This window comes from Octodon degus, unplaced genomic scaffold (assembly GCF_000260255.1).
Source record: "Octodon degus isolate 3935 unplaced genomic scaffold, OctDeg1.0 scaffold00029, whole genome shotgun sequence".
Taxonomy (NCBI): domain Eukaryota; kingdom Metazoa; phylum Chordata; class Mammalia; order Rodentia; family Octodontidae; genus Octodon; species Octodon degus.
In genome coordinates this window covers 10,017,074-10,043,346 of record NW_004524605.1, presented here as the reverse complement: position 1 = coordinate 10,043,346, position 26,273 = coordinate 10,017,074, and the positions used below count along the sequence as shown (strand labels likewise).

Sequence of the window (26,273 nt, the reverse complement as noted above, 5' to 3'; positions counted from 1 at the left end):
GCTTTGCTAAGCTTGTTCTAAATAGGTGCTTTAGACCACTGAGCCATCTCACCAGCCCCCTACCTCCCACTTCTAAACACTGTCTCAGGCTTTCCCCAGTGCGCCACACCAGCCGTATTAATATTATCTAACATGCTTCTTGGGTCGGCCAAGTCTAACTCTGCACTTCCTTGGGCTTTATCCCAGGTAATATCTGTGAAATTACAAGTCTGCTGTGCTAGCACACCTTGCCTGAAACACATGGAAATCAGGATGGCTCTGGGTCCGCCACTGAAGATAATTTTCATGCCACAACTATCTCTTTAACCCTTCTGGTAATGCTGAGAGGTAGAAAGAGTTAGTTTCCTTTCACAAAGAAGGAACCAGGTGGGCTGGTGAGATGGCTCAGTGGTCTAGAGCACCTACTTAGAACAAGCTAAAGCAAGCAGAACACAGGGACCGGGGTTCAATCCCCCAGCACCACATGCCAGCCAGCCCCGCCCCCTGGTGGGCTGAGCTGGCCACACACACACACACACACACACACACTAAAAAAATTAAAAAAAAAAAAAAAAGGAACCAGGCTCAGAGGAGTTGTGTAGTCCTTGGAGGTCACACAGCCGTGTGTTCTTTCAAATAGCTTGGCAGGCTGAGTGCCTGCCTGGAAGGTGGAAGGACCTGGGTTTGATCCCTGGTACCACATGCTGTTCCAGCTCCGGATTTCCACAGGCATGCTGTGCCAGCCACCAGAACCAGGCATGGGGTTAAAACAACAAGGGGCCAGGGAGATGGCTGAGTGGAATAAGTGCTTGCCTGGCAAACACAAGGGTCTGAGTTCAATCTCCAGTTCTGCCAACAACAACAACAACAACAACCCAGATTGCATTTCACTTGGAGCATGGGCCACATCCTGGCATCTTGTGATCATCAGCCTGGGACCCCAGGTATCTTGGGGACATCAGCCCCCCCCCCAAAGCTACCACCTTACCCGGGCCAGGCTGACGCCAGCAGGGACCTTGTAGGGCACGTACTTCCTGTAGATGTGGCCCACTCTGGAGCAGGGGATGTCCTCCATGCGGCCCCCACACATCCATACCTGCAGAGGAAGGGAGCAAGGGTGACGTCTCTGCCTCCCTCAAAGCCCACTGCATCTGGAGGACGCAGCAGCCTGGCTATCACAGAACCCTGATAAGGGCAGACACAGCAGCAGCAGTCACGACACTGCTAACCATTGTACTCCAGTGCACAGATGCAGAAACTGAGCAGCGACAGACTCTGTGGAGACTACGGGGTCAGGCAGTTAGTGGGTCTGGCAGGGCTGTGGGGTGAAGCCAGCCCTTTCTGCTTTTTGGGACAGGGTCTCACTAAGTTGCCTGGGTTGGGCTTGAACTTGAGACTCTCCTGCTTCAGCTACTGGGATTACGGTCATGCGCCTACACAAACCTTGTTTAAACTTAGTTTTGTCAAGATCTGGAGCCTGAGCCCTAAACCAGTGTGGATGGCTGATGCGCCACATGCAGAATGCTGGCTTCGGAGGCAAAATCACAGGCGCGAGCAGGATGAGGCAGCCTCCGGGTTCTATGCCATTAGCTGCACCGGCTGCAGCCTCTGCAGTCTCCCCCTAGGCCTCTGCCACTGACCAGGCCCCCTGAGCAGCCCACCTGCCTCCCTGCTCGAGCCTGGGGCCCATGCCCTGCCACAGGATGCTCTGCGTGGGTGCTGAGGCTTCTCCAGCATCTCCTCCCCGGGAGGAGCAGTTAGCATCCCAGGAGCTCCTGACTCTGTACACTGGTGTCACAGCAGGCTGGGAATTCCTCACCAGCATGTATAGGCCCCCGTGGCAGAGCAGCCTAAACAGACCCCCTTTAGTGGCCCTGGGTTCAAATCCTGACCAGGCCACTTACCAACTTTAAGACTTTGGTGGAGGTGTTTCTCGGAGGCTGTTTCTTCTTATGTAAAAAACTAAGTGAGAGATGGGGACTCGATTTTGCACAAGACACAGCTCAGCGTGGCAGTCACATTAGATGCTGTCACTATTAATTTGCGGGGGTGACATATTTATGGAGTCTCTGCTACAGGCCACACGTTATGTGGGGGACACAGCAGTAGATGAGCCCGGCAGAGAGCCTGAGCTCACGCGGTGGGGAGTGATCGAGAAGCCTCCAGGGGCCTGCTAATCCTGGCCTCTAGCACTTGTGGCTGCACGGGAGGATTGAGCACGGTCACTGGCAAGGCGCTGTGGAAATGATGGTCAAAGATGTGCCAGCTTGCTTCTGTCCCTCTGGGCTCACCTGCTTTGGGGAACCAGCAGCCGCGTATGAAGGCACTTAAGTACTACTCCAAGGAGTGCAGGGTGCAGCAGCACAGGGGAGAGCGCTTGCCTAGCATGCAAAAGGGCCCGGGCTCCACCCCAGCATCACACACACTCACACACTCACACACACACACACACACACACACACACACACACACACACAAGCATGCACTGAGTGCTGTGGGATATCCACGGGGGAGAGCACGGGCTTCCTGCCAGTGGCACAAAGCACCCAACCAAGCAAGCCTACAGAGGACCACAGCCTCCTGAGAGACCACGCCAGAACCATGGAGCGGAGTCACTCTCCAGCCCCAATGGAGAGAAGCCTGGAGGGAACGACTGTTAAATAGCTTATGCTAGGCTGCCTGGTATGGGGCAGTGTCCCCAGAGGTGTCTCCAGTGTCCCCTTGGCAGGTAGCTAAGGGACAGCCTCAGGAGGGACAGCAAGGGGCTGGGTGGGCGCGGGCGTGTGTGTGTGTGCGCGTGTGTATGGGGTGATATGGGGTGATGCCTTACCCCAGCAGACAGGGAGACTGGTGGGGCTGGCGGCTGAGGCAGGACTGTGTGACAGGAAGGCAGAAGGAAGTCACACGGAGGGCCAAGGGTGGGGGACAACAGAGCAAGAGGCCCAGTGTGGCACCACTACCAGAGAGGGCTGGGCTGGCGGGGGGCACTGCCGGGCAGGGGGCTGGAGCAGTGGGCAGCCTCCAGGGCAGTCAGGATGTCCACACGCAGTCCCCAGCGAGGGAGGGGACGCTGCTGCCAAGGGTGTTTCACCATGGTGGTTCTGCATGGGCTGAAGGAAGAAGGCCTGCAGGGCTGAGGCCCGAGACAGGACGGCTGGGGAGGCGCTAGCACGGTCCAGAGGGGGCAGGACCCCAAGGGTTCTGGGGCATTTTACTAATCTTATTTCTATCTTCTCACCTGAGGATAAGGAGCAGGAGAAATTGGGATACTCACACTGCCAGTTTTGTCAAAAGAGAGCCCTTTTGCACTTGAATTGCTTGAGGGGACTCTGGGGACTGGGCTTCAGGTCTTGGTGACTTCAGGGGCCTAGCTGGGCTGCTCCTCCCCCTCTCACCTAAGGCACCTGGGTCTGCCGCCTCCTGCCATCTCCGTCCTGAAGTCTAGGGCTACTCCGTCCCGGCTTCCCAGGAGGGGACGTGCATGGAGCTGCAATTAGCGGAAGTGCTGCTGGAGAAATGCAATTGCATTCTGATCTTGCGGGAGCAAAAGAACTGAGCCAGTCAATAGAACAGAACATTGGTCTTGAGATAATGGGCTTCTGATGGTAGATTAATGTCAAGGCCAGGCCAAGAAGTTTATTTTCGAAGCAGGAGATATTGATCAGGTGCCAGCATCCCATAACAATAACTCTCCCTTTATACCAAGTGATTGATGTGGAAGCGATCCTTTTGTCTGGTGCACGGTGCCCAGGTCGCTGCTGGGCCTTCGGGTGGGGGGACACCTTACCCCACTCTATTTCTGAATGTCTCCTGGGCAGCGGAGCAGGCTGGCATCCAGCTCCCTCGACTGTGTATTAAACTCGCATTAGCGAAGCAGGGTGCCTCTCCAGCCCCGCCTGCTGGGGGAGCTTTCCTTTGTGCCACTGGTGATGAATGTCCAGAGTCTTTTCTTCGTTCTGACCTCCAGATCTTTGGCCCTGGCTGTGCTGGCCAGCAGCCTGATGGGTCCTAAGGAACCAGGGTGACCCCGACCTGTTAGGAAGTTGAAAGCACCCCAAGAACCCTCAGACCCCTGAGGTGTCTGGAACAGTCCGCCCAGAGCCTCCTTCTCCCCAGGCCAGCTACGAGCAGTGCCAGGCTGGGCGCCTGGCTCTGGGAACCTGACAAACACTGGTCATACCTACAGCTGAAGGAGGAGACCCACCACCACTGCCAGTCACACAGCTTTCTATTCTACAGCCCGTTGTTCTAAGTGGGAAATTGAGGCTCAGAGAAAGGAAGCAGTTCTTAAGTGAGTTGGTGGCAAAACTTATACCTGACAAAGAGACTGACAGGCCCAGGCGGGGCAAAGTCACTGGGTACCATTCTTGGTCTGGGTAGCCAAGGCCCTGGTCCTCTCCCCACCTGGCAGGAAAAACCCAGCCAGTGGCAGGAGGCACGGAGCAGGGAGCAGTGGGGTCTCCTCTAACCCCCAGCCCATTAGACTGAGACAGGATGAGCCTGCTGAGCTGATCCTTCAGCAGTCCCTCCCCTTGTGGGTTGTCTGGGGCCAGCACTCCCCAACCCCGGCCCCACAGGCCCGGGCAGAGCAGCTCTGGGAGCCCCGCCGCTTTGTTGTGGACGCCTCCAAGGTCCTGCGGCTGTTTCTCGATGCCCTTCTGTCCGACAGCTGAGGAGGCATCTTCTCACAGAGAACTGCCCGCTAGACAAGTACAAATCTAATTGCAGAAGCCCGCGCCCCATTCATTTTCATTGCTGCTTTGATTTACTTTATTAGCAAACTTCTTTTGTGTGATGACAGGCTTCATTACAGTGTCTATAAAAGACAATCGCTTGCTCTTATCTCTGAAGCTGAGGAGGGAAGAAATGAGCTGTGATGTGCCTCAGGAAACCACAGAGGGTCCCGAGGGGGGCTGCCCCTCCCACACAGGGGACCTGGCCACGCAGAGCTGCAGCTCAGCCTGGAAGGAAGCGACCGGGAAGGGCACAGCTTTTGCAGCTGGCATCTCTGCTGAGAACTATAGTGGAGTTCAAATGCTAATCAGCTGCACCCAAGGGAATAATGTAATAATTGCCACCAATTAATTATCCAGCTTGAGCTGTGTGCTTAGGAGGCACCTGGGCCAGGGTTCTGCACTCAGCCCTTGGGTTAGACAGCACTGAAGTCGGATTTATTTTTTTAATTTTATTTTTTTATGAATTTAGGACAGGGTGTACAGGTTCCGTAGGATCTTACTACATAGATCAGACTCATAGTGATCCTACTGTTTTCAGCCTCCCAAGTGCTGGGGTTACAGGCACACGCTACCATGTCTGTTCTCAATTGCCATCTCAGCGCACCCTGTGGCAGGGCCAGCACGGCAGGCTGGAGATTGAACCCCGGTTGGATTTATTTTTATTGATTTATTTTAAAAAAAATTTATTTATTTATGTGTGTGTGTGTGTGTGTGTGTGTGTGTGGCCAGCTCAGCCCACCAGGGGGCGGGGCTGGCTGGCATGTGGTGCTGGGGGATTGAACCGTGGTCCCTGTGCTTTGCTTAGCTTGTTCTAGGTAGGTGCTTTAGACCACCGAGCCATCTCACCAGCCCCGAGTTTCCCGGTTGGATTAATCCGGGTTCATAAATTTGTTTTTTGTAAACCTGACAGCCTCAGTTTTCTCCTCTGCAAAACGGGATAAGTTAACTATGCGGCAGAGCTCCGAGGGGAGCGGGAAACTGAATGCGGTCAGAGGCTGGAGTGGAGGGCACCGTGAGCTCTCTGCGGGAGGCCAGCTGGACCCGAGACGGCTGCAGGCACTGCTCACAGGCCACGCGACTCCTCCAAAGGGAAGCCCGCGTCAGGATGTACGCATGGTGAAGAGAAGCAGCGGATGCAAGCAGCCTCACCAGCAGGAAGCGACCGCACCCACTCTAGTTTTGGATGTTTCTAATGGTTAATGGACCCAGTTGGTTAAAGAACAGTAGAAGACTTTTATTTTAGTTTTAAAAAGAATTTTGCTTCTAAATTAAAAAATTTTAGATAATGTGGTTTTAAGCAAATGTGTACATAGATTAATACACTAGATGTCTATTTCAGTGAGATCCCTAAGTGTTCATCCCCTGGGAATGGGGGTGGCTGCCTTAGTTTAGGTTTCGGCTCTCATTTGGAAGAGCCCCGCCCACTCTCCCAGCCGTGCAGCAGACCCCGCCCACCCCACACGCTGTGCCTGCCTCAGGCCTCAGACCTACCCCTGCGCCTGACTCAGTAGTCTGGGTGCAGTGTGGGTGGCTGCCAGCGAGCTGACCTGCAGGATGCACTGCCTGTGCAGGACGAGCTGTGTCACCACTGAACCCGTGACAACCTGGTCATCTTTGCCGCTCTGCAAATGAGGAAGGAAACACTCAGCAGAAAGGGCAGGAGAGCCCAAAGGCTCACGCGGTTGTTCCAGAACCCGACCCCGAGCCATGGCCTCCGTCTGTCTCACCAGCCCTGATGCTCTTTCCACTCCCGTCTCCCAGCAGCCAGAGCCTGCTCACAACCACCACAACCGTGCTGCCCCTGAAGGCTCCTGTTCATCGATCAACTGTGTTCCAGGCACAGGGTTAAGCTTCTGATACACCTTGACTACCATCATGCTCCTCACTGCACTGTGAAATAAAGACTATTCAACCCCCATGGTATAGGTGAAGTCCAGAGACGTTAAACCACTTTCCAAGGGCCACAGAGCAACCAGCTCTGGAGCTTTTGTTGCGACCCTGCCTGACCCATGTCCCTGACCCCTGCTGTCTACCTGACAGGAGGGTGAGAACGCTCAGAGCCACCACTTATTCTTACAAGAACATCGCCTTTCCCCATTATAGAAGGAATCTGTGCTTAGGGTGATCATGTTCAGTGCCGCAGATACACGCTGGGTGGAAAGCACAGCTGGACCCTGCAGCCTGTCACCTGCAGTGGCCGCCAGGGACAGAAGTGCCCATGATGCTGGGTGTCATTTTTGTAAGCGGTGTAAGCTCAGCCTCCACACCTCACCTGCAGAGGGGAAGAGTGACACCCGCCTGGGGTGCAGGACGAGGGTTAAGTGGCACAGCGCTGGGCATAGGGCCCTGCATGGTACTGGGCCTGGGGGCTCGGCGGGACATTAGTTGATCCAAGGATGTTCTCAGCTTTTTCTTTGTATCTGTGATATGTTTACTTCTGTCATTTATTCACTGTGGCGTTGGGATCACATCTTAGCCTTTGTACAGGTTGTGCATGAGTTTCTGCTGAGCTACACCCCCAGCCCCCCCATCTGATTTAAAAAGAACTGAACATCACAATTATTCACTCATCTTTTGAAGCTTAACTTCGGAGGCATCAACCTTCTCTCACCGAACATTCCATGTTGAGATGTGCTCTAATGGGCTTGTTCCCTGAGGAAAAGCACTTGGGCCTCATTTAGTCCCACTTGATTCAGGTCACACCCCAGCACCCCACTTCTGCCTATGTCTTTGCTCACCTGTGTGCTGTCCCTTGTGGGATTTTGGATCAAAGAAAGCTTGCTTGGAAATGTAATGGATTTTGCTAAATTGCTGTTCACAAAAGATACATCCACTCAGACTGCTCCAGGGCCCATATCTCCCCTACTCCAGTGAGGACACAGCGTTCTGCTTGGCTGCTTCTTCACCCTTAGGCGAAGACTTCCTCAACACTGTCTGCTGCGAGTTTGGTGCAGCCCCTTGCATTTCCCCTCCAGCCTGGACCGCCTGTCACAGCTGTGTGAGCCCGAGGGCTTTCTCCATGGTATGTTCCTCTGTGTCTTGTGGCAATGAGTAACACCACCTGGGCACATCTGGGGGTGTGGGCTGGAGGCTTGGGCCCCCAGGTGATGGAGCCTAGAGATGCAGCTACACCCTGCCTACCATACATCAGCCCGAGAGGTGGTGCTGTGGGTCTGGGGCAGGTGGCAGCTGAGCCCAGCCCTATGAGCCAGAAGCAGTGCCACGAACATTGACTGTCTGGTTCCCAAGTGCTGACGGTTTGACTTAGCATTTTCTGACTTTATGATGATGCAACTGTGACGTCCAGAAACAATGCCTCAGGCCATCGACCCTTCCTCACCATGCTGAAGCAGCAGGGAGCTGCAGTAGGGAGCCAGTCAGCCCAGGATCACAAGAGGGACAGGTGGATCCTCTCTAGGGTCTGTTCTGGGAAGGCAGGATGTTCAGGAGGTTAGGTGGCTAAATGTATTTTTTACTTATAATATCTTAACTTACAGCACATTTATTGGGAATGCAACCACATCATAAGTGGAGGTGGAGCCTCTGTAGTAAAACATCTATGGGAGCCAGACAACAGGGCACAGGGACAGACGGTTCACTCCTGCCTCCAGGGAGCCGAGAACTCAGCGGGAAGAGACTCAGGTCCTCAGATGGTGTCAGCATGGGTACTAGAGCCATGATGGGAATGTGGGATGGTCCCCAAGCAGCACAGGGACCCTGGAAAGGCTGAGAGGAGGCTGCCTGCCTGAACGTGGGAAGGGTTTCAAGGAGCCCAGGGGGCGTGGCCTGGCTAAGTCTGGGTGACAGGAGTGTCTGTGGCTCACCCTATGCCACATCCCTTCTCCTTCTGAGCATAGTGGCTGGACTTGCCATAGGGGAGACAGCCTGCGCCCACCCCGCTGGCTCCAGGATGGGCACACTTGTGGCGGGCAGGCAGAATGCTGTTCAGGGAGGGCAAGAGACCTGCAGGCCAAGGAGACTCACTGCACTGGTAACTTCTGCAGGGCCACAGGGAAGAGGACATTCCACTGAGTTGCTGGGGAATCTCCTTGAGAGGGACGCCAACCCAGGGGATAGGAGCACCCAGGGGCCGAGAGAGACCAAGCCCTGGGTTAGTCCCTTAGTCCAGCCTGTCACATGGACCTTGGAATTCCAAATGCGTGGGCCCATCAGTTCTGGCTTTCTGCTTGAGATCCATCTGGGTTCAGCTCACCTGTGACCTCCTATGCCATGGTGTAGCAGGAAAGGGGAAGGTGGAGAGATACACTGTGGCAGCTCCTGAGGCGTGTGGGAGGCCAGGCTATCATGGTTAAGATCTCTCCGCTCGCTCGCCAGAACACTGACCTCGGAGCAGCAGACTGTGGTAGTGCGGCTATGCCTCTGGGGGTCAAAGGCGCTGCTCAGAGGGGTGGGGAAGGGTGGGGACAAGGAAAGAGCGGGAGCCTCTGGAACATGCTTCCTGGGGTTTGCCATCAGGATGTACACCCTGGTCTGAAATCAGAGCTAGATTGTTAATCTGTCAGCCTCGATGGCACATATCAATTTATCTTAATTTCTGCAAATATGCTTGTGCTTTGCAGTGCGGTCTCTTTCCTGTCACTAAGAACAAGGACCTCTGCGAGATTCACCAGAGCAAACCCTGTCCTTAGTGGCTGACAGTTGTGGCTGCAACGTAGCACCTGCACTTCTGGGGGAGCTGCTGTGGGTGCAGGGGCTCCTGGGCTCCCCTCAGGCCCCACCCAGCAGGGCTGCCCCAGGGGCCAGGACGCCACACACTGGCAGATGGGCTACTGCTGGCGCTGGGAGCTTGCGCTGTAAAGGCAGGAGACAGACAGCCGGGGAGCAGCCTCCCCTCCAGACCAGGAGCCTCCTCATGACACCATCTCATTTCGCATTAAGAGCGACAGACACAACCGGTGGAAGGGAAACGCGAGCCAGCCCCCTTCCTTTTCCCAAGGGAGAGACTCCCAATATGGCTTCATGACCAAGTCTTTTGTAAATGAACTGTGGAGAAAAATGCCATTTGTTCTGCCATCATTGCCTGATGAGCAGCAGGAGATGGGTTTGGAGGCACGGAATGAAATCATTCTGGACTTAGGGGTTCCTCTGTGAGCAGCTTTTCTGTTCCCGGCTCTCTCTAGAGGAGTTACAGAATTTGCCCAAGGAGCCGGCAGTGGTGCCCAAGGAGCCAGCGACACAGCAGCTCTGTGCACACGCCCAACAAGTGTGTGCCTTCCTGCGGCAGGCAGTCTTCCAGCTCCACACTGCCACAAGATTGAAGCTTATATCCTCACACAAACCCACAACCTAATCTGGAAATAAAGCCGAAAGAATGCCTCCTAAATCCCTGTTTCATGGACAGATGGGGGAACTGTGGAGCTAAAGCCCTTCAGATTCCCTGGGGAGGAGTTCACTGTACCCGAGGAATATGTTAGCCAGAAAACTAGGCTGCATGGGCTGGGGATGTTAAATAAGTTAACGATGTGCCTCTGCTCACCAAACCTGCACCCCAGCAGACAGCTCTCTTCAGTCACTACTCTCCCGATAAGCTTGGACGCCCCGTCAGAATTCATATCCTTGCAGCACAGAAAGGCTCCGAGCAGTGGACCAGTGTTGCCTGGGAGAGGGCCCCACGTACTGTTTCCGACCTACACTGTTGCTGAGCCACTCACCAAGGGACTGCAGAATGTCCCCGGAGGCTGGGAACAGCCGCAGAGAGAAGCAAAGCTGAGAAGAAAGGGTCAGTGACGGCAGCCAGGTTCTCAGGCTTGCTGTCCCCTCAGCCGCTTTTCTCTGATGTTCCTACAGAGGCCTGTAAAACAGCAGGGGACAGCTTTGGGCTTTAGAGCAGGCAGGCAGGGCTGCAGTACTGCTGTGTGTTCAGAGCCTTACGTACTTTCCTGTGCAATGGGTGTAACAGCAAGCCCCGGCAGGCTGCTGTAAGGACTGAACCGGCCAGCGGGGGGCGGGCAAGCTCGACCCACTGTCCCCTCAGTCCAGAGCAGGTGCCACAGCCTACAGCTGGCCTCTGATCTGCCTGGCTGGCGCTTGTGCTGTTGCACCTGTTCATTGGGTGTTAACTCTCAGTATTAGCTTTAGTCTTATTTGGGTGGCTGGTCTCCCCACAAAAGCCAGCTTCCCAGATCTGAAGTTAAAACAGATGCAGACTGCTTTTCAAACCAAAATAATGTTTCAGCAGAATTCCTGGTGGTTGCTTTTGTTGCTAATCAAGAATTTATGTCTCTCAGTTCTGAACTGCTCATCCAGTATTGTTGATAATAATACAAGTACTGCTAACTTTAGGGTATTTTTTGAAAAGCGCCTAACATAGTCTCATTGATCCTTCGTGGCAATCCTGTGAGGGCTAAATTATCACAAAACCTATTCGATGGCGGCAGAAACTGCAGCTCAGTGTGGTGAGGATTCCTTGTCCAGGATACAGCTGGCGGAAAGAGACAGAGCTGGGACAGAGTCTTCCTCAGCACGCCGAGCACAGGCCTTGCGTGGACTCAGAGAAGACTGGCTATATGTTCAGGAAGTAAGCATAGTGACGGTGTTGGCCCCTCCTCATGGGCTGGCGGTGGGCCGCAGCTGGGCCCTGGGCATGCGGGAAGCTGGCTGTGGTGGCCACACAGCCCAAGGTGATTCCTCACAGGGGCTGAATGTGTGGAATTCTACAAAGAGGAGATTGTGGACTCAAGTTTGGGGGTTAACTAGTTAATGGCTTACTTCTTTACCACAACTCTCAGAAAGCATCTATATAGCTTATGCCCTGATCAGATAGGTCAGGGTAAATGTTACTCACTGAGTCTTTAACAGCGTCTACCAATTACTAGTTGCTGGCCCTGTTCCCAGTGCTAAATACTTCCTAGATAACATCTCATTTGATCTTCATGTTAGTTACTTAAGGTAGGTAATACTGTTATTCCTTTACTTCAGGTGAGGAAAGGCAGCTTGGAAGCCAACTCAACTTGCCCGAGTCAGACAGCTATTGAGAGGGGCTGGGGCTTGAACCCAGGCCTCTCTGACCCTACCACTGCAGCTTTCATCCACTGGGGTCTCTGTCAGACTCCTGCAGGGGGATGTCAAGGGGCACCAGAAAGGCCAACGGGAATCTGAGACTGCACAGAGCTTTCCCCAGCACCTTGTCTGCCCTCCTGGCTCCTCTCCTCATGACGGTGGTGCTGAGCACCTCTCTCACGGACACCCACCTTGACTGGAAGTGAGGCCGCTGCTATTCCAGCATTGTCAGAAGACAGGCAAAGCTCTTGCTGGTAAGAGGTATGGCCAAGGCTCCTGGCAACCTTAGGGTGCCCTCCATGATGCCACCACCTTTACCACACACACACACACACACACACACACACACGCACACGCACACACACACGCACACACACGCACATGCACACAAACACACAGGGCCTGCTGGTCCCTGACTTCTTCCCCCAGGGAGCGACAGGCTACAGAACCCAAATGCCTCGAGGCTTCCCAGGCTCAGATGCTAAGCAGGCAGCTGGCCAGCTCCAGCCCAAGGTGGCGGGGCCAGGAGAAGGAGACCCCTGAGCTCACTCACCTTGAAGGAGATTTCATACTGCTCTCCGCCCCAGATCTCCAAGCCAGGGTCGTACCCACCCAGCTCCCAGAACCACTTCCGGTCCACGGCGAACAGCCCGCCAGCCATCACGGGGGACCTGTCAGAGAGGAGCAGGGCGTGAGGACACAGACACGCGCCGACACTGTTGCTCCATGCTGCCCCACGCAATCAGCTGAGCTGTACGTGGGCTTCGAGACTGAGCTTTCCTCCCTCCTGCCCACTGCTTCTCTTCCTCGGTGCTGTGTTCTAACCAAATGGACCTGAAGTTTGTCCACCCAATCAACACCTGGCAGTCCTTGTGACCTGACACCACAGCAGCACTTTTCTCCCCTGGGCTTGTGTGTGGTATCCTCCCTAGTGACATGGCCCAAATCCGGTGTCTGCAGGCTTCTTATAACGACAAGCGAGGCCCTGGCCAGGCCTCTGGGGATGGAGCCTTCGGAATCTGGGCTTTTCCACACACTGCTCGGATGATCCATGTGTGGTACCCCAGTGCAGATCCTCGTTCTGACGTGGCGTTTAGAGAAGCAGCCACCACCTCTGTGCTGTCAGTGAGACAGGGAGGCACAGTGACCTCCGTCCTTCATCTCTTGCTGGTTCACTCACTCTGAGTGGCTCTGTGAAGCAGGTGTTGGGGTCACGGCCCTTCAGGGGATGCCCTGTAGTGCGACAGCCACCTCTGCGCAGAGGACCCAGAAGGTTAGGTGGAGTGTAGCCAGGGCCTCTGGGGGGACATACAGGGTGCTATAGGAACGTGAAGGGAGTGCTATGCTCCCAGCTGTTGGGGGTGAGGAGTGAGGCAAGGCGGGGTGGGGGCCGGGCAAGGAGCTCAGAGGAAACAGCATTCCAGGGCAAGGGAAGGCACCCAAGGGGGGAAAGAGCAGCCAGGCACAAAGATGACAAACTGAGGGGACTCATGGGGACAGGAAGTCAGCACGGGCAGGCAAGGTGCCAGGAGATGTCGTACTGCTATCTCCTGGAGCCCCCACGTGCTTACACAGGACCAGGCCCCAGCAGGACCAGAGAAGGGCCTGCTGTGTACAGACTTATGAACGGCCCGATCCGGCTCCGCTGGAAAATGCTGAGCCAGATCCTCCAGCTGCAGCCCCACACTGGCAGGTTCATGGTAAGTATGTCAATGCCAAAGATGCCCCTTAAGCCACAGGCCAGCCACCCTCCTGGCAGAGGGGTCCTCAGAGCACAGGAGAGGCCTCCAGGGAAAGGGGATCCTTGACTATTTAGAGGGCTGGCAGACGGCAGGTGCTACACTGAACTCCTCACCCTGACCATGTGAGGCGGGGCTCACTGTCATCACCACCAGGTTGCAAGTAGGAAGCTGGCGCCTTGCTCCAGGGCCCCTGCAGCCAGCATGATGGCTGAATATGTCCTCCAAGCCACAGTCCACTCCCAGTCCTCACCACCACGGTGCCTGGCCTTGCCCCAGGAAGGAACAATGGAAGACAGGAGATCAGAAACTGGGCGTCTCCACGCCAATCTGCTGTCCCCACCTGCTGTGTCACTGAGGAGTATCTAACCACGGGCCCTGTGCTGCCACTGGTCACAATGATGCACCCGAGATGGCACTGGATGTAAAATACCTGTGCCAGCCATAATACTTGGCATGTAGACAGAGTCTGAAAGATCGCATGTGTAATTGTAGCATATATAGCTGGTTAAATTACACTTAGATATGTTTGTTTAAATGAAACACATTATGAAAATGAAAATGAATGCTTCCTTTTATTTATTTTGGGCACTGGAGATTGAACTCAGCCTTGGGGGCACGGGTAATACCACTGAGCTATACCCCAAACTCTTCTCTTTGCCTTCCTTGTAGAGTAGCTATTAGGAGACTTAAAATCACACGCGTGGCCTTGAGTTCTGTTGTTCAGTGGGGTTCAATCGAGTCTGAGTCCTGTCTAGGGAAGGGGGAGCTACACTTTCTACTTCACAGGCCAGTATCCTGTAGGTTCCGGTAGTGCAAGACAATAGGTGTCATGTGTATTCTGTCTTCTGAGGACTGTGGCGTTTCAGGTTTTCTGGCTGGAGGAAGCTGTAGGCTTGGACAAGCAGAGACTGCTTTGGCTTGGGACATCAGACCCATGACTGTGCAGGAAGACTGGCCTGGCCTGGAGCCTCAGCAGGGCCAGGGAGCACGGGAAGGCAGGAGGTTAGCCTCAGGGCCTTCCAAAGCTGCGGCTTTGCTCCCAGAGAAGGTCTCCCCTTCCAGTGTGTTCCGCTTCCTGCAGTGCTCAATAATGCTAATGACAGTAACAGCACCACCAAAGTGCACCTTCTGTGTCCCTTGCACTGTGCCCACATTCTTTTCAGCTCTCACAAAGTTCCATTGCTACTTGCCCTCTTTTTGAGTGGATGAATTTGAAATTCAGAAATGCTACAAAATCTGTGTGGGAGCACATAGTTAGTAGGTGGAGGAGCTACAGTTCAACCTGGGGTCTGCGCCAAAACCTGTCTTTCAAACACGTGGCGGGCAGTGTTGCAGACTCTACAGTTCAGTTCCACTCTGAACTGTAGAGTCTGCAACAGTCAAAACGGGGAACGGCACCGATCCCCAAGGACCCTGCTGTAAGGCTCATGCCCAGTGATGTTGGCTGAAATTGCTTTGCCACCTCAGGCCAAATGTTAGTTCCTCCTTCGGTTTGTCTTATTTTCCAACAATTCAGGTCAAGTGAGGATTGACTCTGAGACAGACGGAGGCAGGGGCTGACTACACGATGTGGTCTTGGCTAACACCCTTCTCCAGACTGGCAAGCAGTGAGTGGTCAGGCTTCGGGAGGCCAGGGGGAGACTGCACACATCTGACCTGCTGAAGGAACACACGGAACCTGCTCCGTGGTGCCCATCACCTGGCCACCCACCATTTCCACAAAGAGGCCCAGCCTTTCCCCCTTGAGCACCCATATCATGGGCAGTTCCCATAGGAACCCTGGGCATGGGTAGAAGGCTGAGTCAGAATAGCTTTTTTCAGTTGGAAGGGAAGGCACAGAGAACTTGGGGTTCACTTGGGGCTCAGCTGTGGCAAGGCAAGGGTGGCGCTGCAAAGACGTCCATGTCCTGGTCCCTGGGACCTAGGCACAGGTGATTTCATACAGCAGAATAGACTCTGCACATATGGTTCAGGTTTTGAAACCTGAGATGAAAGGGTCAGGAAGCCCCTTAGAGTCACACGATTGGAACCATCACAAGGGCTTATGACCAGAGCAAGAGGCAGGAGAGCTGGAAAAAGAGGGGACAAGATGATGCAAGCAGATGTTTGAGCAAGAGGGGAAGGAAGAGAGGGACACTGAGAGAGATGTATGGATATGTGCTTCTGGCTTTGAGGGTCGGGGAGAAGCTGAGGACTACCGCATCTCCCCGGGGAAAACGGGGAGTGGGTTCTCCCTGAGAGTAGTCAACAGGAGCACAGCCCAGCCGGCACCATGACTTTAGCCCAGCAAGCTCATCCTAGGCTTCTGACGGTCAGAACTTCAAGGGTGGTTGTAAACTATTGGATTTACAGTAAGCACAGCAGCTATAGGGACAAATATGCCCAGAGAGCCTGGCCTGGAGCTTTGTATCCATAGGTGTTTTTGCCCTCTCTGGAAAGAGACATAGGAGTGCTTCCATAGCAGCTGTAGGTATGGGGATCTACTGCTGAGGGACAGCAGGAATCCAGAGAGGGGCTGCTGTCTACTCGGGGGCACCCAGGGCAAGTCCCCCCTTCCTGGGGCCTCAGTCCTCCATCCACAAGGGGTTGCTGAGTCCTTCACGCTAGGTCCCCTCCATCTGTTATATTCTAAGGTGCTGTGAGTCCAGTCCATGCCCCCTACACTTCTACTGTGGGGACCCTTCCTCAACACCTACACCGGGGAACAGAACGATGGGGGAGCAGGGACACAGCCCTGCACTCACACCTGCCCTCCACTTGCCAGCTGTGCGCTCTGAGTAAGTTACTCAGCCTCCTGCAGCTCCGGTGTCCCTGTCTGCAAACTACGGACAGCATTCTCGCTGCCAGAGGCTGTTTGTGTTAAACAGGACCAGGGCACAATGTGTTCTGCAATGTGCCTGTCACGGAGGATGAGGAAGACCCCAGGCTTGGAAAGGAAAGAGTATGAGTGACTGACCACTCCCCTTCCTGGGGTCCATGGCAACCTTCACAGGGGTGCCAGCATGGAGGGGCCAGCTTGGTAGCCCAGGAGCCGAGGCTGTGACAGGCACAAAGGGAGACAGTTCTGGTTGGGGGCTCTGACACCCGGTATTGAAGGAGGCCAGGAATCTAGACCCTCTGCCAAGGGCTCCTAGGGGAAGTTGACGCTGAGTGATTCTGAATGCTGTGTGTGCTGGAAAAGGGTCATGGCCAGATCCTGGCCATGTGCCTGGGCCACGCATACTTACTCAAAGGGGTCACTGGGGTCAGCTTTCTGCAGTTCCGGGGGGATCGGGATCCGCTTGTAGTACATCTCCCAGTCAAAAGCACCCCGCATGGCGTCCCCTGCCTGTGTCTCGTACCGGAAGTCGTCGTGGTCAATCACATCGATCATCGGACACACGATAGTCTTGCGGTTCCGGGCGATGCGGTCTGAAGCAGCCAGGAGATACCCATTAGTTGACGCAGGAAACACAGTGTCCAGGCTCAAGCTGTAGCTACTCCTATTTGTGTGACACTTGAGTCTGAGAGTCCCCAAGGAGGAAGGGCAAGTGCAGGCTTGGAGCACAAGGGACCGGGAAACTCATCTCAGACTTGCCTCTCACCACAGTGCCCTGAGGCAGCTCTCCTGATAATGTCACCACACCCCAGTGTCCTCTGTGAAATGGGGTGCGGGGCTCAGCCTCAGGGGTCATGTGGATGGATCTAGCAGTGTACCCCAGATGCCTGCTAACAGGAGGAGATGGATTTCCGCCCACAGGACCACCCTCCTCTGGTCTTGCCTGCCTTCCTGGGATTCCAAGTCCTGGTCTTGACTCACAGCCTGAAGCAGCCCAGAATCTGCCCCTCCCCGGGCAGTCTGCCCTCCCAGCAGTGGGCACCTCTGGCTGTGGGCAGTCGGTAAATGGCCCTCCTCAAGAGTTCAGCTCAGGTGTTCAGTGAGAACTGCAGAAGAGAATGGATGTCCCCCAAACCTGGAGACACACAGGCAGAGTCTGGTGGACCTCCTCCTTGCCGGAATGCTCCCGACTAAGTGGACCAGGACAGCAACGAAGGCCTTGACTTAAGTAGCCTCATGGTCCCCTTGAGGCCCGGCAGAAAGGAGTGGTTCTCTATGATTCACTCCGTGCCCTGCCTGCAAACACACTCTACCTCTGCTCTACTGGGCCTTCAGAGCTCCTCTCTCCAGGGAGCCCTGTCTGAGGTCAAGGGGTCTGGCCAGCTCCGGAGCAGTGGGACTGCCGTAGGGGCGAATGTGGTGTCTCTCTCTGGGCCAGGAGTTAAGTTCAACTTTTTTTTTCTTTTTTGTGGAACCAGGGATTGAGCTCAGGCCCTTGTGCTTGCCAGGCAGGGGCTTATTCTACTGAGCCATCTCTCGGCCCCTAAGTTCAAAATTTGCAGCAGGGAGTTATGTAGGGCCAGAGCAGACCAGTAGCTACCAGGACTCAGGTTTCACCAAGCAGGAACATATTTTCCTTCTCTGAGAGAAAGCAGTATTACTGCCTTTTTCTAGAGTGAAGACACAACTCATCAGTGAGTGGGTCATGAAAGGAGGTAGGGTGTGTGTGTGTGTGTGTGTGTGTGTGTGTGGGTGTGAGATCAACCTAAACAAGAGTTTGGATTTGAGGCTGCCTTCCTGATGAGGGGTACATTGACAGAGGAAGTGACGTCAGGAGATGTTTTTCATTCCTATGCAGCATTTGTGTATGAATGTGTGCATTTGTGTATTCACATGAGATGTCCCCTGTATTTCTAGCTATAATATGCAGTTTTAAAACATTGAGAAGTGTTGTTTTTGGCAGCCTACCCCCAAGCATCCATGCACGGCCTGGGGCCACCAGAGCCAGCTGGACCTGAAGAGTGTCTGGAATCCCCACACCGGCTCTACCCAGGGCTACTGGTCGCTTCCTGGGGCTTTCCCGTAGACAGGCTTGCTGAGGAGTCGTTATGTATTTCTACAGTACTGGGGACTGAACTCAGGGTCTTTGCACTAAGCTACACTCTGCCTCTTTGTATATTAATTCTGAGACAGGGTCCTCGCTAAGTCACTAAACTGCCCATGCTGAGCTTGAAATTGTCACCCTCCTGTCTCAGTCTCCCAGAGTTTGGGGATTGCAGGCATGTGCCACCTCGTCAGGCTTCATGGAGGACTGAAAGACGTAGTGAAAGGCACCCATCTGAATGACCCCTGACCTGCCTGGAGGCTGAGCTAAGACACGGTGCCCTGCTGGCTGCTGGCCCACTAGGGAGACCTGAGGTCAGGAAGCACAAGAAGGCGGCATTTCATGGTGCTGTGTGTGTCCTGGAAGCAGAACACCCAGGCTCAAGTCATGGTTTGCATCTGTGAGCAGTGTAACCTTGGGTGAGGCAATCTGCTACCTCTGACTCTCAGTTTCTGTGGTGATTAAGCTTGCTGTGTCAATAGGATTGGACTGGAGCATATTCCAGGTGTGTCTGGCTGGGTCACGGTGCTGTGACCTCGGGAACCTTACCTGATTTGGCTCTCCTTCCTCCCTGCACCATGAACCAAGCACCTGTGCTTCGCCTTACCCTTGGGGCCAGCGGACTATGAACAGAGTCCCCTGAAACCATGAGCAAGGGAAGCCTCTCCTCTAAATTATGGGTGGCAGGCATTGGGTCTGAGCAACAGGACAGCTGACACATCGTGTCCTTGCTGACACTTGGAGGGTGGCATGGCCTTTCTCACGGGTCTCTGTGAAGACCAGATGCTGAGCCGGGACGCCTCGTGCAGCCCTGGCCCGGGGCATGGGAAGCAGCTCGGAAGCACGAGCTGGAAAATAGCATTGCCCTCATTCTCTTTGTGCCTCAGTCTTCTCATTTGCAAAATGTGGATGCAAATGCCCCGCCTGCCTGCTTTACTGTGTGACGGTTGGATTAAAATGTGGACAGGGCCCAGTGGAGCCATGCAGTGGTGGTGATGATGGTGGCAATCGTGATGGAAACGACATCAGCCGCGGGTCTCCCGGTGCGTGAGAATCTTTCTCAGGCTCAGAAATGTCGAGTCTCTGAAGAGGGCAGAATGAACCATGCCTGTAGGTGTTAATGGTTTCACAGACAAAAACCATTCTGTGCTCCGTCAGCTACGGATATTAGAGGGAGAGACCTTTAAGTCTACACCACAGGCTCACGTTTCTAGTGGAAAAAGGAAAAGAAAGGAAAAGGGCGGGCGCTTCTGCCACGTGTGTCCAGATCATGAAAGTTGCCCTCCTGCGTTTCCATAGGAACAGAGCTAAGGGCCGCTCGAGTGCCGGTTCAGCCCATGCATACTGCCTCATCCCCTCAGCGGTCACTGGGTGACCCCACCAGTGGGCTGTCCCCTCAGCACTGTCAATTAGGCGGCTTATGGTAAGGCTCCTTCCCTCTGTCTCCCCCTTCTCTCCCTCCTCCTCCCTCTCTCACCTTCTCCCCATCTCTCCCTCCCCCCTCTCTCCCCTCCCTGTCCGCGACCCCAGTGATGAGAAGCAGCTGCGGACAACCTCTTGGTTTAATTAAATAAACACTTCACCAAAAATACTGAGTGTATCTTTCCCCCAGTCCACTGATGACCCTGGAACACAGGTGTCTAAAGTCCACAATGTGGTAACAGAGCGCCCTAGGTCTGCTGGGCGTGGGCTTGGCTGCTGCCCGCCCTCCCTCATGGTGGCATTAGTTAGCTGGTGCTCCTCAACACGCGGCCCTAGAACCACAGCACTGGCTGCTCGGGAGCTGGTGAGCTACTTGTCTCTCAGACTGCACTAGTGGGGTCCCCAGGTGGGGGTGGGGTGCGGAGCCAGGGCCTAACAAGTCCCCCAGGTGCTTCTGCTTCACGCTCAACTGAGCACTCCACTCTGTCCTCGTTGTCCCCCCTTGGCCTTCATGACACGCCTTGGGAGTTCCCTTTTCTCTCCAGGTTGTCAACTCCTTCCCCGCCCACCCTGGCTGGCCTTGGGCTGGGGCCCAGTCTCTGCAGATGGCCCCTGTCCACGTCCACCTGCCTGCACAGCCTACTGCTTCCTCAGAGAAGGCGATGGGGTTGGCTCTGGGGCCCTGCTGGCCTTTGTGGCCCCACCCCAGGCTCTGTCAGGAGCTCCTTCCAGAGGGGAGGTAGGGTGCAGCTCGAAAGGGCTCTTGGGCGCTCCCCACTGCCTCAGCCCACTTGGCCCACAGCCTTCTGCGGGATCCGGTCACCCCAGGCCGCCCTTCCCTGGCTTACCAAGCAAGGGGGGCAGCCAGTTGACGTTGGCCTCGCAGTGTGAGTCCAGGAACGTGACGACATCCCCAGTGGCTGCCGAGGCTCCCAGCATGCGAGTTCTTATCAGGCCCTCACGCTTCTTGGTTCGGAGAATCCTCACGCTGGGGAACAGTGCCATGTAATCTTCAAGCGGCTTCTTCAGGTGCTCTAGGGGTAAGATGGCAGAGGACAGGTGGGTCAAAACGGATGCCCAGTCATTGTCCTTTTGACTCACCCCTCCCCCCCCCCGTGTGTACCACACTTTACAGTTTGCACACAGCTTTGTGGTTCACTGCCTTAGTGGATTGTTCAGACAGGGATAGGGACAAGGAAAGGGTCATTATCTGTAGCCACGAGTGGGGAGGCTGAGGATAAGGGTCCACCAGTGATAGTGCCAGACCTGGAACACCAGGAGACGGCTGGTAGAAGGGCACGTGGCTCTGTGGCTCATGCCTGGCTGGGACCTGGTCTCTCATTTTCTCGTAAGACAACTTTGATTTTTCCTTGGGACTCTGTCCCTCCCAACTTGGAGAAGGCTGACCCCAGCCCTGGTTCCAAGGAGGAAAGGCATGTGGCAGGCCTAACCACCAGGCCAGGCCAATCCTCTGGCCCAGACCTTGGTGCAGGGCTGGCCACGTGCCCTGAGCTGGTCAAATAATGAGTCTTGGGAACATTTTTCAGCAGTACTGCAAAGACAGAGCTCTTTCTTTCTGCAGGGTCCTAGGTTGGCTGGCTGGCAGTCTGGAGTTACACTGGGACTGGGCAAAATAAGCTGATGAGAGGTGGTGGTGGGAATCTGCAGGAGCTGATGCCAGTATGTGAAAATAAGAGGCAAGAGACAGGGACAGGGACAGACATTTTTCTGGTGATGCGTCTCTTCCTAGATGCCCCTGCTCCTGAGGCACGCTGACTCCAAGTTTCTTACTGCATGTAAACATTTTCCTTTTTTGCCTGTTATATTGTGGGCTGGATTTGTGTCCTGTGCCTGGAAAACTTGTCTGGAATAAATATCACAGTTGCTTTTCACTAAAAGTCCCAGCATTAATGTTGGTGTCTTTTGATTTTAATCTGGGTTAAAGTCCTTCACGAAAACTCTCGAGAGGCTAAACAGTTCCCATTGCTTACGGCATGTGTAGTGGTCACTGAATGCCTTCTTCTCATGGCTAGGAGAAAGGCTGCATTCACTCATGACTTTTATTCAGCATTTTTTTTTAAATTCAGCATTTTACTGGAATTGCGACTTAGTGAAGTGGGTTTAAAAAAAATAAAAGGCATAAAGATTTGGTACAAAAAGGTAGTGTCTTTAGCTATTCATGACATGATCATTTACATAGAAAACCTCACAGATCTGCAAAGAAAGTAAAACAAACATATAAACTTAGCAAGGCTTGAGAACAGGCCAGTATTTAAAACCACTTGAATTTCTCTATACAGGCAAATAAAGAACAAAGGGACAGGCAATTAAAATGGTCAAAATGCCATTTAAAATGTTAATAAATGAAGTGCAAAATGTATCCTCTAACGTTTATAAAACATTGGGCCAGCCAGATAGCTCAGCAGATTAAAGCACCTGCTTAGGCAGACGCAGGGACCGGGGTTCAATCCCCAGCATGCTGTGCCAGCCCCATCCCTGGGGAGTGCCAAGACTGCCATTGAGACTGGGCATGGTGGCGTGTGCCTGTAATCCCAGAGCTTGGGAGACTGAAAACAGGAGAATCATTATGAGTCTGATCTATGTAGTGAGACCCTGCAGACCCTGTACTAAATACATAAAAAATAAAATAAAATTACAAAACATTGTTGAAAGAAGCAAGAGATCGATATACATGGAAAGAGAATCCTCGCTCATAGATAAGAGATTGTTAAGATGGAAATACGTCTCAGATTGACATATAGATTGAATTCTATCAAAATCTTGGCTGACTTCTTTGCAGAAAATGACAAGTGACAAACTGATCTTCAGATTTATATGACAAAGCAAGGGATGCAGAATAGCCAAGTGATCTTTTGGAAAAGGAGAAGGTGAAGGCTCACATTCGCTGATTTAAAAAACTTACAACCAAATGCTCCAGCAATCTAGATAGTGGGAAATGGGCATAATGACACACAGTATAAATCAATGTGACAGAACTGAGGATCCAAAATAAACATTCAGATGCATGATCGGTTGATTTTCCTAAGGCCATTTAGTGGGTGAGAGAAGTCTTCCCAAGGATGGTCCCTTTAGTGCTCACTTCGGCAGCACATATACTAAAATTGGAATGATACAGAGAAGATTAGCATGGCCCCTGTGCAAGGATAACAGGCGAATTTGTGAAGCATTCCATATTTTTCAAGATATCATGGCTGCATCTTGTCTTCTGAATAACTACTAGGAAACAACAATATGTAATGTATTAATTATTGTAACCATCCTACTAACCTTTTTTGAAACTGTTTCATTGCTATTTTTAAAATCTTTTTTCTCATTAAAATGAATTAAAAAAAAAGAATGGTACTCTTAGTATTATACTCCTACCTATAAAAGAATATAGTTGGACCCTTCCTCTTTATCTCATATACAATGAACTAAAATGGATAACGGACACAAAACTATACAACTTTCAGAAGAAAACTCAGGAGTAAATTGTTGTATCCTTAGATTAGATGATGGCTGCCTAGGTGTGACACCACAAACTCAAGCAAGAAAGAAAAAGTAAATTAGATATCATAAAAATTAAAACATAATTTACAAAAAGGCTGAGGATGTAGCTCAGGGTTTAATTCCCAGTACTACAAGAGGAGGAGGAGGAAGAAGGGGGGAAGGGAGAGGAGAAGAGAGGGAGGGGAGGAGGATTAGAGGAGGGAGAAAAGAAATATTTTATGCATCACAGGACACTATTGAAAAGATGAAAAGCAACTCATAGAAGGGGAGAGAATATTTGCAAATCAGGTATCTGATAAGGGACACTGGTATTCAGAAGACAGAATGAACTACTGCAACTTAATAATAAGAAGTAGGCTAAATACTTGGGAAATATTCTAATGTTCCTCAGAAAGTTAGACACAGAATTACCATACTTGACAAATTCCGTTCCAATGGACACATCCAAAAGGGCTGAAAGCAGGCATTCAAACATATAATTGCATGTAAATGTTCATAGAAATACTATCCATAATAATCAAAGGTGGAAATAACCCAAGTTCCCATTACTTGATGAATGGATAAATGGATGTGCTATATTTGTCAGTCACACAAAGGAAGACAGCACCAATATGTGCTACAATATAGATGAACCCAAGAAACATTATGTTTAATGAAAGAACGGTCAGACAATAAGTCCATTTAGATGAAATTACAGAGTGGGTAAATCCATAGAGGCAGAAAGTAAATTAGTGATGGACGGGGCTAGGATCAGGGAAATTGCAGTCTACTTAATGGGAATGGGGGGCATTTCAGAGCAATGAGTAGTTTTGGAACTAGATAGCTGTGATGTTTGTACATTTTGAATATGTGAAATACCCCTTACCTGTATGCTTTAAGATGGTTAGTTTTATGTTATGTGCATTTTTCCTCAATTTTAAAAATGGGCAAAAGACATGAGTAGAAGCCTCTCAAAGAAAATATACAGAGGCCAATGAGCATGAAAAGATGCTTGACCTCAGAAGTCATCACGGAAATGAAAACTGAAGCCAGAATTAGATGCTGCTCTACATGTACTAGGATTGCTGTCGTAAAAAAGACAGACAATAGTAAGTGTTGACAAGGATGTGGAGGAAGCAGAGCCCTCCCACACTGCTGGTAAGAATGAAAAATGGTGCAGCCACCCTGGAGGACATGACAGCAATTCCTCAAACAGCTAAACACAGATCTATGATGGAAACCAGCAGTTTAGCTCCTCGTTATATGCCCAAAGAAATAAAAACATATGTCCACACATGAAATAAACCAGCTGTACAAGCTTAAATGCTGAATGCTTTCTCTTATATGAGCAACTCAAAGTATAAGACAGCAAAATAAAAGGTAGGTAATAGGAAAAATGGAGATAGAGGTTTTACAAAAGTGAAGGGAACCAAGAGATGGAGAGAGAGGGAGGGAGAGGAGGAGAAAGGGATGCAGGAAGAATCGAGAGGCATCAGCCAGCTCCCTAAGAATAATATAATCATTAGGCACTGTAAACATATACGTGTAAAAATAAGAATTAAGACACTCATCAAAACTCATCTGCTAATGTTTACAGTGCTGTTATTTATAATAGTTCCAAATTAGAAATCGTCCAAATGTCCATCAGTTGGTGAATAAATAGATAAACGAAGTGTGCTCCATCCATGTCACTGAAATGCTATCAACGATACAAAAGAATTCTGCAATGCAATAGTATAGGTGAACCACAAAAATACTGTGCTAGGTTACAGAAGCCAGACATAGAAGACAAGATTTATAGTCTTCTATCTACATGAAATTTCTAGAAAGGCAAAACAGAAAGAGCAATGGCTGCATGGGGATGGGCTGGGAGCGAGACTGACTGTTAAGAGGCAGCAGAGAGCTGCTCTGGAGTGACAGGAAGCTTTGACACTGGAGAAGGCACGACATTTTATAGCTGCCTATTTATTTAAAAACACATTAAGCTGTAGACTGAAAACAAGATTTTTATGGTATGTAAATTATACTCCATTAAAACCACCAAATTCTAAAAAATCAATTGTATTTCTATACAGTAGTACAAATCAATTGGACAGCCCAATTCCAATAGTATTTACAGCGGCCTCATGTATCTACAAGCCAAAACAAGTGGAGAAAGAAATCGTGTTTGTAGAAGACTCAATATTGTGAAGTCATTTCTCTTCCAAAGTGATCTATAGATTCAAAGGAAACCCCCTCTCCCCCTCCCCCAAAAAAAATCACAGCAGAGGGGGCCGGGGAGATGGCTCAGTAGAATAAACGCTTCCCTGGCAAGCGGAAGGGTCTGAGTTCAATCCCCGGTTCTGAAAAAAAAAAAAAAAAAATCACAGCAGACTTGCTGAAATTAACAGCTTGGTTCTAAAATTGACACAGAAATGCAAAGGACCTAAAAGAGCCAAAACCACCTTGAAAAAGAACCAAGTCAAGGAACTCACACTACTTTCAAAACATATTAAAGACCTACAATAAGCAAAGCAGTGTGGTACTGGCAGCGCGTCAATGAAGAGGTGGACGCATGAGAGGTTAGAGGTAGATCCACGGATCCTGTAGTGCTGTCAGCTGATCTTCTGACAAAGGAACCGAGGCAATTCGATGAGAAAATAAGTTTTCGACACTGTGTGCAGGAAAACCGATGAATGCATTAAACAACATGAGCCTCGATCCCTACCTCATAGCCATACACAGAGAATGATTTGAAATGGGCCATAAGCTTAAGCATAAGAGCTATGTCTTCTCGAAACCACAGAAAGTATCTTGCTGAACTTGAAGTAGAAAATGTTTTCTTAGGACATAAAGTGTCCCAATCCATAAATAATTGTTAGGTTGGACTTAAGTTCAAATAAAGAACTTGGGGCCGGGGATATAGCTCAGTGGTGTAAGTGCCTGCCTGGCAAGTGCAAGGTCCTGAGTTCGATCCCTGGTAC

General features: G+C 51.9%; 1 protein-coding gene and 1 non-coding gene across 2 annotated transcripts in view; one reads left to right on the top strand and one right to left on the bottom strand.

Moving 5' to 3' along the window:
* The window catches only part of Galnt10 (polypeptide N-acetylgalactosaminyltransferase 10), a 228,785-nt gene that overhangs the window by 16,260 nt on the left and 186,252 nt on the right, over window positions 1-26,273 (bottom strand). Inside the window, exons 7-10 of the mRNA XM_004629453.2 lie at window positions 20,670-20,855; window positions 16,705-16,888; window positions 12,289-12,406; window positions 968-1,075 (exon numbers count right to left, since the gene is read on the bottom strand). Coding sequence (XP_004629510.1) covers window positions 968-1,075; window positions 12,289-12,406; window positions 16,705-16,888; window positions 20,670-20,855 — 596 coding nt within the window. The remainder of the gene's footprint in view (window positions 1-967; window positions 1,076-12,288; window positions 12,407-16,704; window positions 16,889-20,669; window positions 20,856-26,273) is intronic.
* Window positions 22,914-23,020, top strand: LOC111816313. Its single transcript, XR_002820741.1, has one exon. It is a non-coding gene; the product is annotated as a U6 spliceosomal RNA (small nuclear RNA).